Source organism: Sorex fumeus, unplaced genomic scaffold, assembly GCF_029834395.1.
Source record: "Sorex fumeus unplaced genomic scaffold, SorFum_2.1 ptg000044l, whole genome shotgun sequence".
Classification (NCBI taxonomy): domain Eukaryota; kingdom Metazoa; phylum Chordata; class Mammalia; order Eulipotyphla; family Soricidae; genus Sorex; species Sorex fumeus.
Genome location: NW_026606101.1, coordinates 13,503,615 through 13,515,952, shown reverse-complemented (window position 1 = coordinate 13,515,952; position 12,338 = coordinate 13,503,615). Strand labels below are relative to the sequence as shown.

At 48.3% G+C, this 12,338-nt stretch overlaps 1 protein-coding gene across 1 annotated transcript in view; it reads left to right on the top strand.

Moving 5' to 3' along the window:
* KIF3B (kinesin family member 3B) overlaps positions 1-11,675 on the top strand; it is a 40,697-nt gene extending 29,022 nt beyond the window's left edge. Inside the window, exons 3-9 of the mRNA XM_056121195.1 lie at positions 1,406-1,507; positions 1,909-2,031; positions 2,114-2,232; positions 7,430-7,543; positions 8,201-8,306; positions 10,273-10,451; positions 11,549-11,675. Coding sequence (XP_055977170.1) covers positions 1,406-1,507; positions 1,909-2,031; positions 2,114-2,232; positions 7,430-7,543; positions 8,201-8,306; positions 10,273-10,451; positions 11,549-11,642 — 837 coding nt within the window. The 3' untranslated portion in view covers positions 11,643-11,675. The remainder of the gene's footprint in view (positions 1-1,405; positions 1,508-1,908; positions 2,032-2,113; positions 2,233-7,429; positions 7,544-8,200; positions 8,307-10,272; positions 10,452-11,548) is intronic.
* The last annotated feature ends 663 nt before the right edge of the window (positions 11,676-12,338 follow it).

Here is a 12,338-nt window from a genome sequence, read left to right as displayed (position 1 = left end):
TACTGTTCCATCAGTATCCCATCCTGCCCTGACACAGGGCTCCAGGGAGAGTGCCTAGCCAGCCAGGGACAGGCCACAAGGGGGTGACACTGCTTGACCACAAGCCAGAATTCCTTCTCATTGAATTTATGCAGACTTTGATTTCTACTCTTAAATCGTACCCAGGTTTATGAATTTAAAAAATGACCAGTGGGGCGTTTGCCTTGCAGCGGCAGACCAGAGTTCGATCCTGGCATCCCATATGGTCCCCTGAGCATGGCCAGGAGTAATTCCTGAGTGCAGAGCCAGGAGTAACCCCTGAGTATCTCTGGGTGTGACCCAAAAAGCAAAAAAATAAATAAAATGAATAAGTGATCTCTTTCTCACCTTCCGCTTTTCCCACTGTGAGGCTGTATTTGTTTTTTGGCTCCGTCGTCCCCCTTCTGACCCAGGTACCAATGTGCTTCTGAGGCAGCAGCCTTAAGCCTCGCAAGCCTGAGACTTTGGAGACCAGATGTGAAATGGAGTCGCCTCATACAGCACAGTTAGGGGCTGCTGCCTTCCGGGGAGGGGTTCTCTGTGGGGTTCCGTGGTGACAGATGCCACTTCCTACCCACTCCTGCACTTGCAAGTCCCCAGTTCCCCTGTTTTATTTGTCTGCTGGGGTTTGGAATTCCATTTGTTCTCCGAGCCCAGGAGTCCATGGCCTCTAAGCAAGCAGGGGCCTCTGTGAGGCGAGACTCAGCATCGCCGCAAGTCCTGGACTCTCGGGTCATTTGTGGGTGGCAGGGAGAAGTACTTTTCTCTCCCAACTTCTGGTGCTGTTAGACGATACAGCAAACCATTTGAGAGCGAGAAGGGGCATGCAGGGCTGGTATTCTAGTCTAGCTCCTTGGGAAGAGGAAGCAGCCTCCAAGGGCACCGCGAAGGACAGTGCAGGGCTACCGTGAACGTTCCTGATGTTCAGAAGTGAAGGCTGTGGACTGTTAAGATTCCGTGTTTTTCAGGTCAAGGCGCTCCCTGACTTTTGCTACTATCGAAATAGTGCAGTCTCTCAGCCTCTGAATAGCCAAACCCAGGGCAGTCTCTGACATCCACACTCTGTCTCCTGGACATTTCCGCAGAGATGCCCGTAGCCACCCAGATCCTACTTTTTCCCCATCGTCAGACTCCTAGCAGTTCACCTTGCTGCCTGGGCTCCCACTCCCTCTGGGCCCCGCCAGTTCCCACACCTCTGCCTCTTGCCTCAGCAGGATCTGTGGGCCCCCGTCCACTTTCTCTCCAGCACCACTCCCAGCCAGGCCTTTGAAACAGCTTCCTGTCTGGTCTCCCTCACGCAGCAGGTGCCTTTGTGAGGCCTCCCTTTGAGGAGATAGGTTCTCAGAGAGACCATTCACCAAACAGCTTTTGCCTCTTTCTCACTCAGGCTATGGAAAGTAAGCTGCTTGTTGGAGGAAAAAATATAGTAGATCATACAAACGAGCAGCAGAAAATCCTGGAACAGAAACGGCAAGAGATTGCGGAGCAGGTAACTCGGCATGCCTTTGTGGGGAGAATAGGGTGGAGTAAGGCACATTAATGAACAAAGCAGGGGCTAGAGCAATAGCACAGCAGGTAGGGCGTTTGCCTTACATGCGGCCGACCCGGGTTTGATTCTCAGCATCCGATATGGTCCCCCGAGCACCGCCAGGAGTGATTCCTGAGTGCAACGTCAGGAATAACCCCTGAGCATCGCCGGGTGTGACCCAAAAAGAAAAAAAAATTAACAAAACAAATCTGATGTGTTAGATTCTAACAAGGGGGGAGAACGAGTGTCACCTCGCCCTGGCAGGAGGCGCTGGTCTGGAGCACCCCGCCCCTTGCTCTCCTGCAGACATGGGCTCTAGGCCGTAAGGTGCATTTTGTTTTGTTCTTTTTTTTAAATTTCAGAAACGTCGAGAAAGAGAAATCCAGCAACAAATGGAAAGTCGAGATGAGGAAACCTTGGAACTTAAAGAGACGTACAGCTCATTGCAGCAAGAGGTGGACATCAAGACCAAAAAGCTCAAAAAGGTACAAAGGGAGAGGGCAGGGCAGAGGCGTGCGAGACCCGGGGGATGGAGCCCCGCTCACCCGCCTCTCCCCGGGCCTCCAGCTCTTCTCCAAGCTTCAGGCTGTCAAGGCAGAGATCCATGACCTCCAAGAAGAGCACATCAAGGAGCGGCAGGAGCTTGAGCAGACACAGAATGAGCTCACTAGGGAGTTGAAACTCAAGTAAGTGCGGGCACCGGTTAAGGAGCACAGCAGGAGTGCAGGCCCGTTATTCTTCCCCAGCCTGTCGCCTCAATAAAATCACTTTCCTTCTCTGGGTCCCATCATCCCGCTGGATGGCATCCCCCGACGCCCCTCAGTCTCCTGCCACGCTCTTTATTTAAGCGTGTGTGTGTGTGTGTGTGTGTGTGTGTGTGTGTGTGTGTGGTTTAGGGCGTTACCCAGTGGTTCCCAGGGCTTCTCCCTCGCTCTGTACTCTGGTCACTCCTGGCGGGGTTTGGGGAACCAACCCTATATGGTGCTGGGGATCCAACCCAGGTTGGCTGTGTGTAAGGCTCACTCTCTAACTGCTGTACTAATCCCTGCAGCCCCTTAAAGCTTTTAAAGTTCTGGTCTCATCTTTAATCTCTTGATGAAAGAGGGAACCTTTTATTAACTTTTCTAAGTTTTAGAATTTTCTACCTTTTAGAATTTTTTAAGAGGTATAATGAACACTCAGCTACCCATCACCCAGATTCAGTGATAAATAACTTTTTGTCATCTATCTTTTACAAAAACTTTTCCATTTTTTTGCCACACCTGGCAGTGCTCAAACTCACTTATTGCAGTGCTCAGAGAACTGTGTGGTTCTGGGAATCAAATCCCAGGGCTTTTTGTTTTGGGGCCACATCCAGTGATACTCAGGGCTGACTCCTGACTCTGCGCTCAGGGATCACTCCTGGCAGGACTCAGGGGACCTTATGTGGTGCTGGCAACTGAGTCTGGGTAGGCTATTTACAGGGCAAATATCTTAACGCCTTTACTGTCTGGCTCCAGACCAGGGTTTTGGGTCATTTCCTTGACTTCATCATTGTTTTCACTGATCAAATATTATGGTATTTTATATATACAATTAATTGACTTATCCATTTGTTAGTTGATGGGTATTTTGACTGGACTGTGTCCACTCTGGCTGTCATGAGTATATTTTTTAATTTTGGGGCCACACACTGTGGTGCTTAGGGCTTACTCCTGGCTCTGTGTGCAGGGAACACTCCTGGCAGGGCTTGGGAAACAATATGGAGAACTAGGGATCACGCCTGGGTCAGCCACTTGCAAGGTCCCTGCCTGCTGTACTATATCTCCAGCCCCATATTAGAATGAATAATACTTTTATAAAAAATCACATTTTTATTGTTCATGTTTTTTATTTTGGTTTGGTTTGGGGGCCACACCCTGCAGTGCTCAGGGGGTACCACTGGCTCTGCACTTAGGGATTATTCCTGGTTCCTCAGGGGACCATATGGGTTGCTGGGGCTTGAACCCATGTAGTCCACATATAAGGCAAGTGTCTCTACTATCACGCCAGCCCCTAAGAGATAAGATTTTGTATGAACATGTTTTTATATCTCTAGGCATATACCTAGGCTATATACCCAAAGGCCAGGTCATTGGGTAACTGTGTTTAACTTGCTGAGGAACTATCAAGCTGTTTTTCAAAATGGCACACCATTTTGCGTCTCTACCAGTTTCTTCAGTTCCTTGTTGACACTTGTTTGCTCTAGAGTCCTAGTAGGTAAAAGCAGTATGGTGGTCTTGATTTGTATTTCTCTAATGTCTAATCATGTTGAGCGTCTTTTACATGCTGCTATTTACTGTGTGCCATCTTTGGGGAGTAGTCCTTTGTCCATTATAAAATTGGGTTATTTGGGGCCTTATTTTATTTTTGAATTCTGAAAGGTCTTCATATATTCTGGAAACAAGCCCCCTATCAAATATGTGACTTGCAAATATTCATTTTGTAGGTTGCCTTTTGCTTTCTTGATTGATCTTTTGTTTGCAACACAAAAGATTTAATTTTGCAGGGCTTCTTTTTTTTTTTGTTTTTTGGGGTCACACCCAGTGATGCTCAGGGGTTACTCCTGGCTCTGCACTGAGGAATCACTCCTGGCAGTGCCCAGGGGACCATATGGGATGTTGGGGACAGAACTCAGGTCATCCACCTGCAGGGCAGGTGCCCTCCCAGCTGTACTATTGCTCTGGCCCCAAAGGATTTTAATTTTGATGTAGCCCAGTGTCTCTGTTTTATTTTGTAGCTTGAACTTAGGCTGTTGTATCTAAAATTTTTCTGCTCTGCATGGTGCACCTAAATTTACAAATTGAGTAATGTCGACTTTTCTTATTGTCCTCTTTTACTTAGTGTTTTCAGGGGTCATGCACGTTATGATGACATCGATACATCATCCCTTTTTATGGCCAAATATTATTCCTTTATATGATGTAACACATTTATCATTTCATCCATTGATGGGAATCTGAGTTGTTTCTACTTTCAGATATTATGAAAATGTTGCTTTGAACACTTGTACATAAACTTTATCATAGACATGTTTTTATAGACATGTTTTTAGTTTTCTTTTTCCTTTTATTTCGGGAGGGGCCACACCGATTGGTGTTGTCCTTGTGGCTCTGTGCTCAGGGGTTACTCCTGATGGTCCTGGGGGTTGAAATCAGTAGAGTGTGTGCAAGGCAAGCACCTACCCCCTGTATTCTCTCTCAGATCCTGTTTTTAGATCCTTGTAGCTTATCTTGCAGCTAAGGTCTTACAGTTTCAGGTCTTATACTTAGGTCTGTGATTCATTCTGAGTTCATTCTGTGTGGTATGAGATAGTGCTCTAATGCATTCTTTTGCAGGTAGTTGTCCAGTTGTCCCAGCACCATTTTTTGAAAGCCTTTCATTGTGGGGCTGGAGAGATGGTATAGCTGACAAAGCACTTGCAGTGCATGAGGCTGACCCCAGTTCAACCCCCAGTACCCAGTGAGGTCCCTGCGCCTACTGGAAGTGATCCTTGAGTGCAGAGCCAGGAGTCAGCCCTGAGCACTGCCAGTTGTGGCTCCAAAACAAACAAACAAACAAACAAACAAACAAGCCTCACATGGCCTTTGCATGATAGTCAAAAATCAGCAGCCCTGGGCCAGAGAGATCGTATAGTGAGTAAGGTATTTACCTTCCAGGTGGCTGATCCCATTTCCATCCCCTGGCCCACGTATGGTTTCCCTGGCCATATTTAACAATTTTTATTTGGTGAGGTGGGGGCAGGAGGAAGCGGGGAGGGTCACCGCCGGCAATGCTCAGGGGTTAATCTTTGCTCTGCATGCAGGAATTAGTCCTGGAAACATTATGGGGACCGTATGGAATGCTGGGATCGAACCCAGGTCTGCTGCATGCAAGGCAAACACCCTACCCGAAGTACGATCACTCTGGCACCTTTAACACATTTCTGTATGGTTGACTTGTTGAAAGCTCTAGCTCCGAAAATCTCTAGAAATAGGCTTGATTTAGATTTGGTTGACCGCTGCTTCTGTGTGTTGTTAACTTTTAGCTCTGTCTTCCTTATTTCCCTTTCTCTGAGAACTAGCTCTGTTGCACTGATTCTCAGCCTTGTCTGAACACTGAATCATCTGAGGAGCTTTTTAATAGACTGATACTTAGAGTTTAAGAGATGCTTTGCCCTCGCCACTGGATGACTATTTGAAGGGCTTATTAAATATGATTGTTGACATACCCAGAGAGTCTAATTAAATGCCTCTGGGGTGGGGCTGAGAATCTGCATCTTTACCAAGGCCCAGTTGTTGCCCCTCCTGTTCCATGGGCATGCTTTGAGAATCTGTGGTCTGTCCTGAGGCCCTGAAGGGATAACTTTTCACAGCTCTGTGAGATTAGAGTTAGCCTGACTTTGAGAACCACTGAGCTGATGGCTTTAACCAACAATGATCTTTAGATTCATTATTTTGTTACTGATTTCAAAATAGTCTTTTTCTATATCAATCCTGCCACAATATTGGGTGGAACTTTTCTTAAACATTTTTTTTTTGTCCCACCCAGTTGCGCTCTGGAGACCTTCTGGTGCCAGGGATCAATCCCAGGTCCTCTACACAATGAGTGTGCTCCTAGTTGAATGTTTGTTGAAAGAATATTTTAAAGTGATTTCTGTAGTGGCCAAGTTTTACCTTTGAAAAGGAATCCTTAAAATTAAATCTATGTGTCAGAGATTTGTGTATTTGGAAAAAAGATGAAACCAAATAATTGCCAAGTGATCATAGTAATCTCTGGATATTGAAATTGTATATAATTTACGTTTTTACATCTTCTATTGTGTAAATAGGACCTTCCTAATCAAAAACTTATATGTAACATATATGTGTTGTGAGAAAAAGATTTTTTTTTAGTTTTTATTGGTGAAACACCATGAGGTACAGTTGTAGACTTACAAATTTTTGTGCTTGGGTTTCAGTTATACAATGATCGAGTACCCATCCCTCCACCCATTCCCCACCTCCAATGCTCCCAGCATCCCTCCCACCCCCCCACCCCGAGAAATAGATTTCTTAAAGGTCAGATAAAGAGAAAATTTTATTCCTTTACATTGTTTTCTCCCTCCACCCCGCCCAAGGAAGCCATTTTCTACTTTATGTCTCTTACTTGTTTTTTCCATCACTGCCCCCTGTGGTATTTGCTGTGCCCCTCTTCCATTGGGTGTTATCCAGGTTGGAGGTTTGGTCAGCTGGAAGCAGTGAGGTGATAGGAGACAGTCCCCACTCGGTCCCCACTTGGTCACTCTCAGAGCTCGGGCTGAAGGCCTTTCGGTCTCGTGCTTGGGCCTGGGGTTAGACTGTGAGTGTCTAGGCTCAGCAGCAGTCCTGGGGCTGGAGGAAGGTGGTGTCATCAGAACTCTGCTTCTGGAAGGGATGGGCCAGGGTAGCAGCACCTGAGGCCTCCGATAGATACTTGGTCAGTGCATGTCAGCTGCCGCCCTCCTCACCCGTCACTGCTCCTCCCTGGAGTGGAGTGGCCGCTCCACATTCTTAGGACTGACCCCTGCCTGCCCCTGTCAAACCAAGGAATGCTGTATCATCTCAGGCAGGGACCAGATGTCATTTGTGATGCTTTGCTTATGGCGGCCCCATAGCATAACACTTAAACTGTCATTTATTTGTGGAGGGACTTGACTCTTTTTTTTTTTTTTTTTTTTTGGGCCACACACAGTGGTGCTCAGGGCTTACTCCGGGCTCTGTGGAATCGAACCTGGGTCAGCGGCATGCAAGGCAAGCTCCCTATCAGCTGTGCTATCTCACCAGCCCTAATGGGATCACTGTGTACATGCGAAACCAGAAAGCCCAAACTCCATCTGTACTCACCCATGTCTCTCTGCTCTTACAGGCATCTTATTATAGAAAACTTTATTCCTCTTGAAGAAAAAAGTAAAATTATGAATCGATCCTTTTTTGATGAAGAGGAAGATCATTGGAAGTTACATCCTATCACCAGACTGGAGTAAGTCTCTGTTAATTTCAGTTAGATCTTAAGGGGGGGAGAAGGCAAGGGACATTGCTTAGCCTCACATGGCCGGAGGGGAAATGTGAGAACCCCCGTTTCGTATAACTTAAAAGCAACTGCATTTCTCACTTGGCCCCAAGCCCACGAGTAAATGTTTGGTGATGAGCGTGGTCCTAGGAGTGGGCAGACTTTAATCTCAGTGAACTGGAGACCTCTCCCAGATTCCTGCGTGTCAGCTTCCCCAGCTGTGAGGTGACACATGCCGAACAGAACGGGGAGATAGTGTGGGTGTCAGACTGACCCCACGTAGACGGGATTTTTCCGTCTGATGCGGGAGAACTCCAGTCCTGCCGGGGGTGGGAGCCGTCTCCCAGGGCTACAGAGGGCAGAGTAGTGTGGAGCAATAGGCCTCTTGCCTGCAGTCCGAGTAAGCTGCAGACTGGAGGAAGACTTGGACAGTTCCACCTTGGAAGCTTCACAAGTTCACACGTGAATGAGAAACAACTCCTGAGCAGCTGCTGCCCCACTGGCGGGTCACCCTCACTCCAGAGTCACTGGTAGCTTCTGTCGCAGGAGGCTCAGCCCCGTGTCTTCTGGGGACTGCTGCCCCAGCCCACTCTGGCCAGAGTCTTAACCTCTGCTGTCTCCTTCCAGGAACCAGCAGATGATGAAGCGGCCGGTCTCGGCAGTGGGATACAAGCGGCCGCTGAGCCAGCATGCCAGGATGTCCATGATGATCCGCCCGGAAGCTCGCTACAGGGTGAGATGCCGAGTCTGGCATTTATTTTGTTGTTTCGCTTTGGAGTCCCACCCAGTGCAGGGCTGGGGGTTGATTGAGCCTGGGCTTCTGACTTGAGCCAGGGCTCAGCACCTTGAGATCTCTCCCGGCCCTCTCCTCTCAGAGTTCAGGGGGCCAGAGCCATGATACCTGGGAGACCGAGTCAGCAGTGTGCAGGCAAGTGCCCTGTCCACTCTGCTATCAGTTCGCTCCTATATTAGGTTCAGAATAGAAGATTTTCGTTGAAATGTGTGTTTCTTTTTTCTGTCTTTGGACCATACCCAGGATATACAGGGGTCATTCCTGGCATGGTGCTCAGTTGTTGCTCCAGGCTGTGCTCTGGCAATAGTGTGGTACTGGGGAGCAAACATGGGCCTCCTACATGCAGCCTATTGAGCTAATTTTCTGATAATCATGAAAATATTTTAGAAGTAGGGACATAGCACAGAATCTGAACACCTCAATTCAATCTCAGCACTGGGTAGCCACCCTCCACCATGTCTATAGCACTGGTAGCCCACGAGCATTGCTGGGGTAGCCCATAGAATTGATCTGTTTGACCTAACTGACCAAGTCCCAGAGCCCCCTGAATGTTGTTTGAAAGAACCCCATTGCAATAAAATAAATGCAAGGTTTTTTTTTTAACATTTATATTGAATCACTGTGAGATAGACCCTTACAAAGCTGTCACAATTGGATTTCAGTCATACAGTGTTCCAACACCCATCCCTCCACAGTGTACATTTCCCAGCACCACCAGTGTCCCCATCTTCCTCCCATCACCCCCCACCCCCTTCCCCCGTGTACCTCTATGGCAGGGGCTTTTCTTCTCTGTCTGTCCCTCTCTCTGTCTGTCTGTCTCTCTCTCTCTCTGTCTCTCTCTGCTCCACATCCCCCCCCCCTTTTGGGCATTGTGGTTTGCAGTATTAATATTGAAAGGTTATCATGAATATCTCTTTACTTACTTTTAATACTCAGTTCTTATTCAGCATTTTTATTCATTTAAAATTAAAGTTTTTAAATGTTTGCAAATCTCTCTTGGTGGCCTAGGCAAAACAGATTAGAATAAGTTAGTTTCTTGGGTGGTGTTGTTCCCGACATTGGAATTACGAAGCAAAGAAAAAGAAAAAAAGATGTTTTAGTTGAGGTTTTATGTGGTGGGACGTATGTCAAAAATATTTTCTAGCAATTTCAGAGCATGCTTATTTTGCCAGAACTTTCTGTCTTGGACCAAAAAGCATGGTTTTATTTTATTAGGGAGCCACACATGGCTCCGGACATTTGTGGTTACAGGGAGAGAAGCTGCTCAGCAGCATGCCAGGCAAGTGCCTTGCCACTGGACTCTCATCCCTGGTTTTAAAGCTCACTGGTCACATATGTGGGTTCAAGGCAGTTAATGCGCAGTGATGGTTCTCAGGGGGTTACTTGGGGTGTTTCTGTTTGTTCGGGGGCCACACCCAGCAGTGCTCAGGGCTTACTCTTGGCTCTTCACTCAGGGATCATTCCTGGCAGGCTTAGGGGACCATATGGGATGCGGGGGATTGAATCTGGGTCAGCCACATGCAAGGCGAGCACCACATCCCCTAGGCTGTAAGTCCCCACGTCTTTATAAAGTACTTTGTATTTGCACAATGTCTGCAGATGAATGGGGCTTAACCCCAGGATTCCCATTAAGGCCTCTCTGCTCACTGTTTTTCCGAAAGGAACATAACCTAGAGATGAAAACAAAAATCATCTGTGGTACTGCCAGGACAGAAGTGATAAGAGGCAGGGACTGGGACGATAGCTCTGAAGTCTCGAGGTCCAGGCGGCCCCAGCACTGGCTCCAAGCACGGAGTCGCAGCCCATACATGGGCGCCCCCCCCCCTCGTTCCTAAAGGAGGTCGGGATTGCCGGTGCCCTCTCCTGATCGGAGCCAGCCGGACTGCTTATGGTTGTACTTTTGCAGGCAGAAAACATCGTGTTGTTAGAGTTGGACATGCCCAGCCGGACCACCAGAGATTATGAGGGCCCTGCCATTGCCCCCAAAGTCCAGGCGGCTTTAGATGCAGCCCTGCAAGATGAAGATGAGATACAAGTGGACGCCTCATCCTTTGAAAGCACCGCAAATAAGAAACCGAAGGCCAGGTGCGTGGACTCTGATGACCTGTGTTTGAGCAAAGTCAAACCAAGGTAAAGGGTAACACGGGTAACGCGTGTTCATCGTGGAGCAAACCAGAAAATACTCCCATATCGCGTCTAGGTCTATTCTTCTATTCCACAAATATCAGTGGTTCAGGCATTAGGCCTCGGGTCCTGAAGGCATATTGACCCATTTTCACCTCAAGAAGCAGGCTAGGGAACACGTCTTTGGTCCTCAGCAGGTAATATCTCAGTTCTAAGTACTTAAAAAAATTTTTTTCTACACGATTTCGTGCAAATACTTGTAAAACTAGTATTACCCAAATCTCATTTTATAGATGAGAAAAGAAAGTCTTAGAGAATTTGGGGAAGTGGCCGGGAGTTTATTTGGTACTGAATTGGAAGTCCTGTCTTTCTGGGGTCAAGGATTAAGCTCAAAGCTCCAGAGCAGGCGCCTTGTCTGTGGGAGCCCTGGGTTGGCTCCCCAGCATGGCCTGGTCTCCTGAGCACTGCCAGGAGCACCCCTGAGCACCATGCTGAGAGCAGTACTTCAGACTCCTCAGGAGGTATCCCCAAACCAAAAGTAAAACCAAACAACAACAAAGATGAGAGAAATTTTGCCCGCATACGTAATACTTTTTACCAATTTGGGGAAGATGATCAAAAGGTTATTTTAGTTCTCTTATGTAGAAACTTCCTACGAGTCAGAAGCTCATCAAAAACTTATCCCCCAAAGCTTGAGGCCTTAGAGTTGGCAGGTCATAGCAGCTTTTGCAGAGGGTCCAGCTGGGCCAGTTTAGTTTCCAGGTGAAAAAAGGACAGACTTTCGGACCACTAGTTAAAGACCAGATGGATAGTACAGCAGGTAAAGCTTGCCTTGAATGCAGCCGACCTGGGTTCAATCCCCGCATCCCGTATGGTGCCCTGTGCACTGCCAGGAGTGATTCCTGAGTGCTGAGCCAGGAGTTAGCCCTGCGCACTGTTGGGTGTAGCCTCGCCACTCACCACCCCCTCCAATAACAAGAAACGCCAGGGACCCTTAGTGGGAAAGCGTCGGAGCCGGAGATGGATGTGTAACCGAAACTTCTGCTTGACTTCTGCAGGCCTAAGAGTGGAAGGAAGTCGGGATCCTCCTCTTCCTCAGGAACCCCTGCATCTCAGCTTTATCCACAGTCTCGGGGGCTGGTTCCAAAGTAAAGCCAGCTCCTCCTCTCCCAGGGTGTAAACAGCATCTGCCTTCCGAGAGAAAAGAGGAGCGAAGACCCGCAGAGAGGACGCGAGCCCGGACTCAGCACCGTTCCCCTGGGGAGACGCCACGGCCTCTGCAGACTGACCCACTGAATCTGGCGGGAGTGTGCCGGTCCTCACCCGGCACCTGGCTCCTCGGGGAAATGCTCTTTACTTAGCGTCTCAGAAATGCACGGGGACGATACCTGCGAGAGCCCATGCGGAGAGCAAGACCCTGACCTTGCTGCCCCCACCCGCACCCACCCGCCTCTCCCCGCTCCTCCTCTTGACACTGGGCTCCCGTCTTGTTGAACGAAAGGGCAGAATCAGGAGTCAGTCTAGCAGAACCAAGTCTTTGGAGCCTCAAATAAAATGACATTGAGGCTGAAGGCAAAAGCCCCAGCATTTGAATGGGTGTCTGCTCTTGTCGGTAGAAGTGAGCATCCTTGCTGGGACCCCAGTCTGCAAAGGGCACAATCAGTCACCTGGCTTCTGGGCACCTCAGGAAGCAGTGGCTCTGCCTTCGGGAGCTCGGCGAGGCAGTCTTTTTCCAAAGAAGGTACCCGCCTTGCTCCCCAGGGATGCAGTGTCAGAAGCAATAGAAATAACATTCCCTTCACCTCCTTGGAACGTTCCGGGAACTAGCTTCTTTAAGTCCTCACAGCC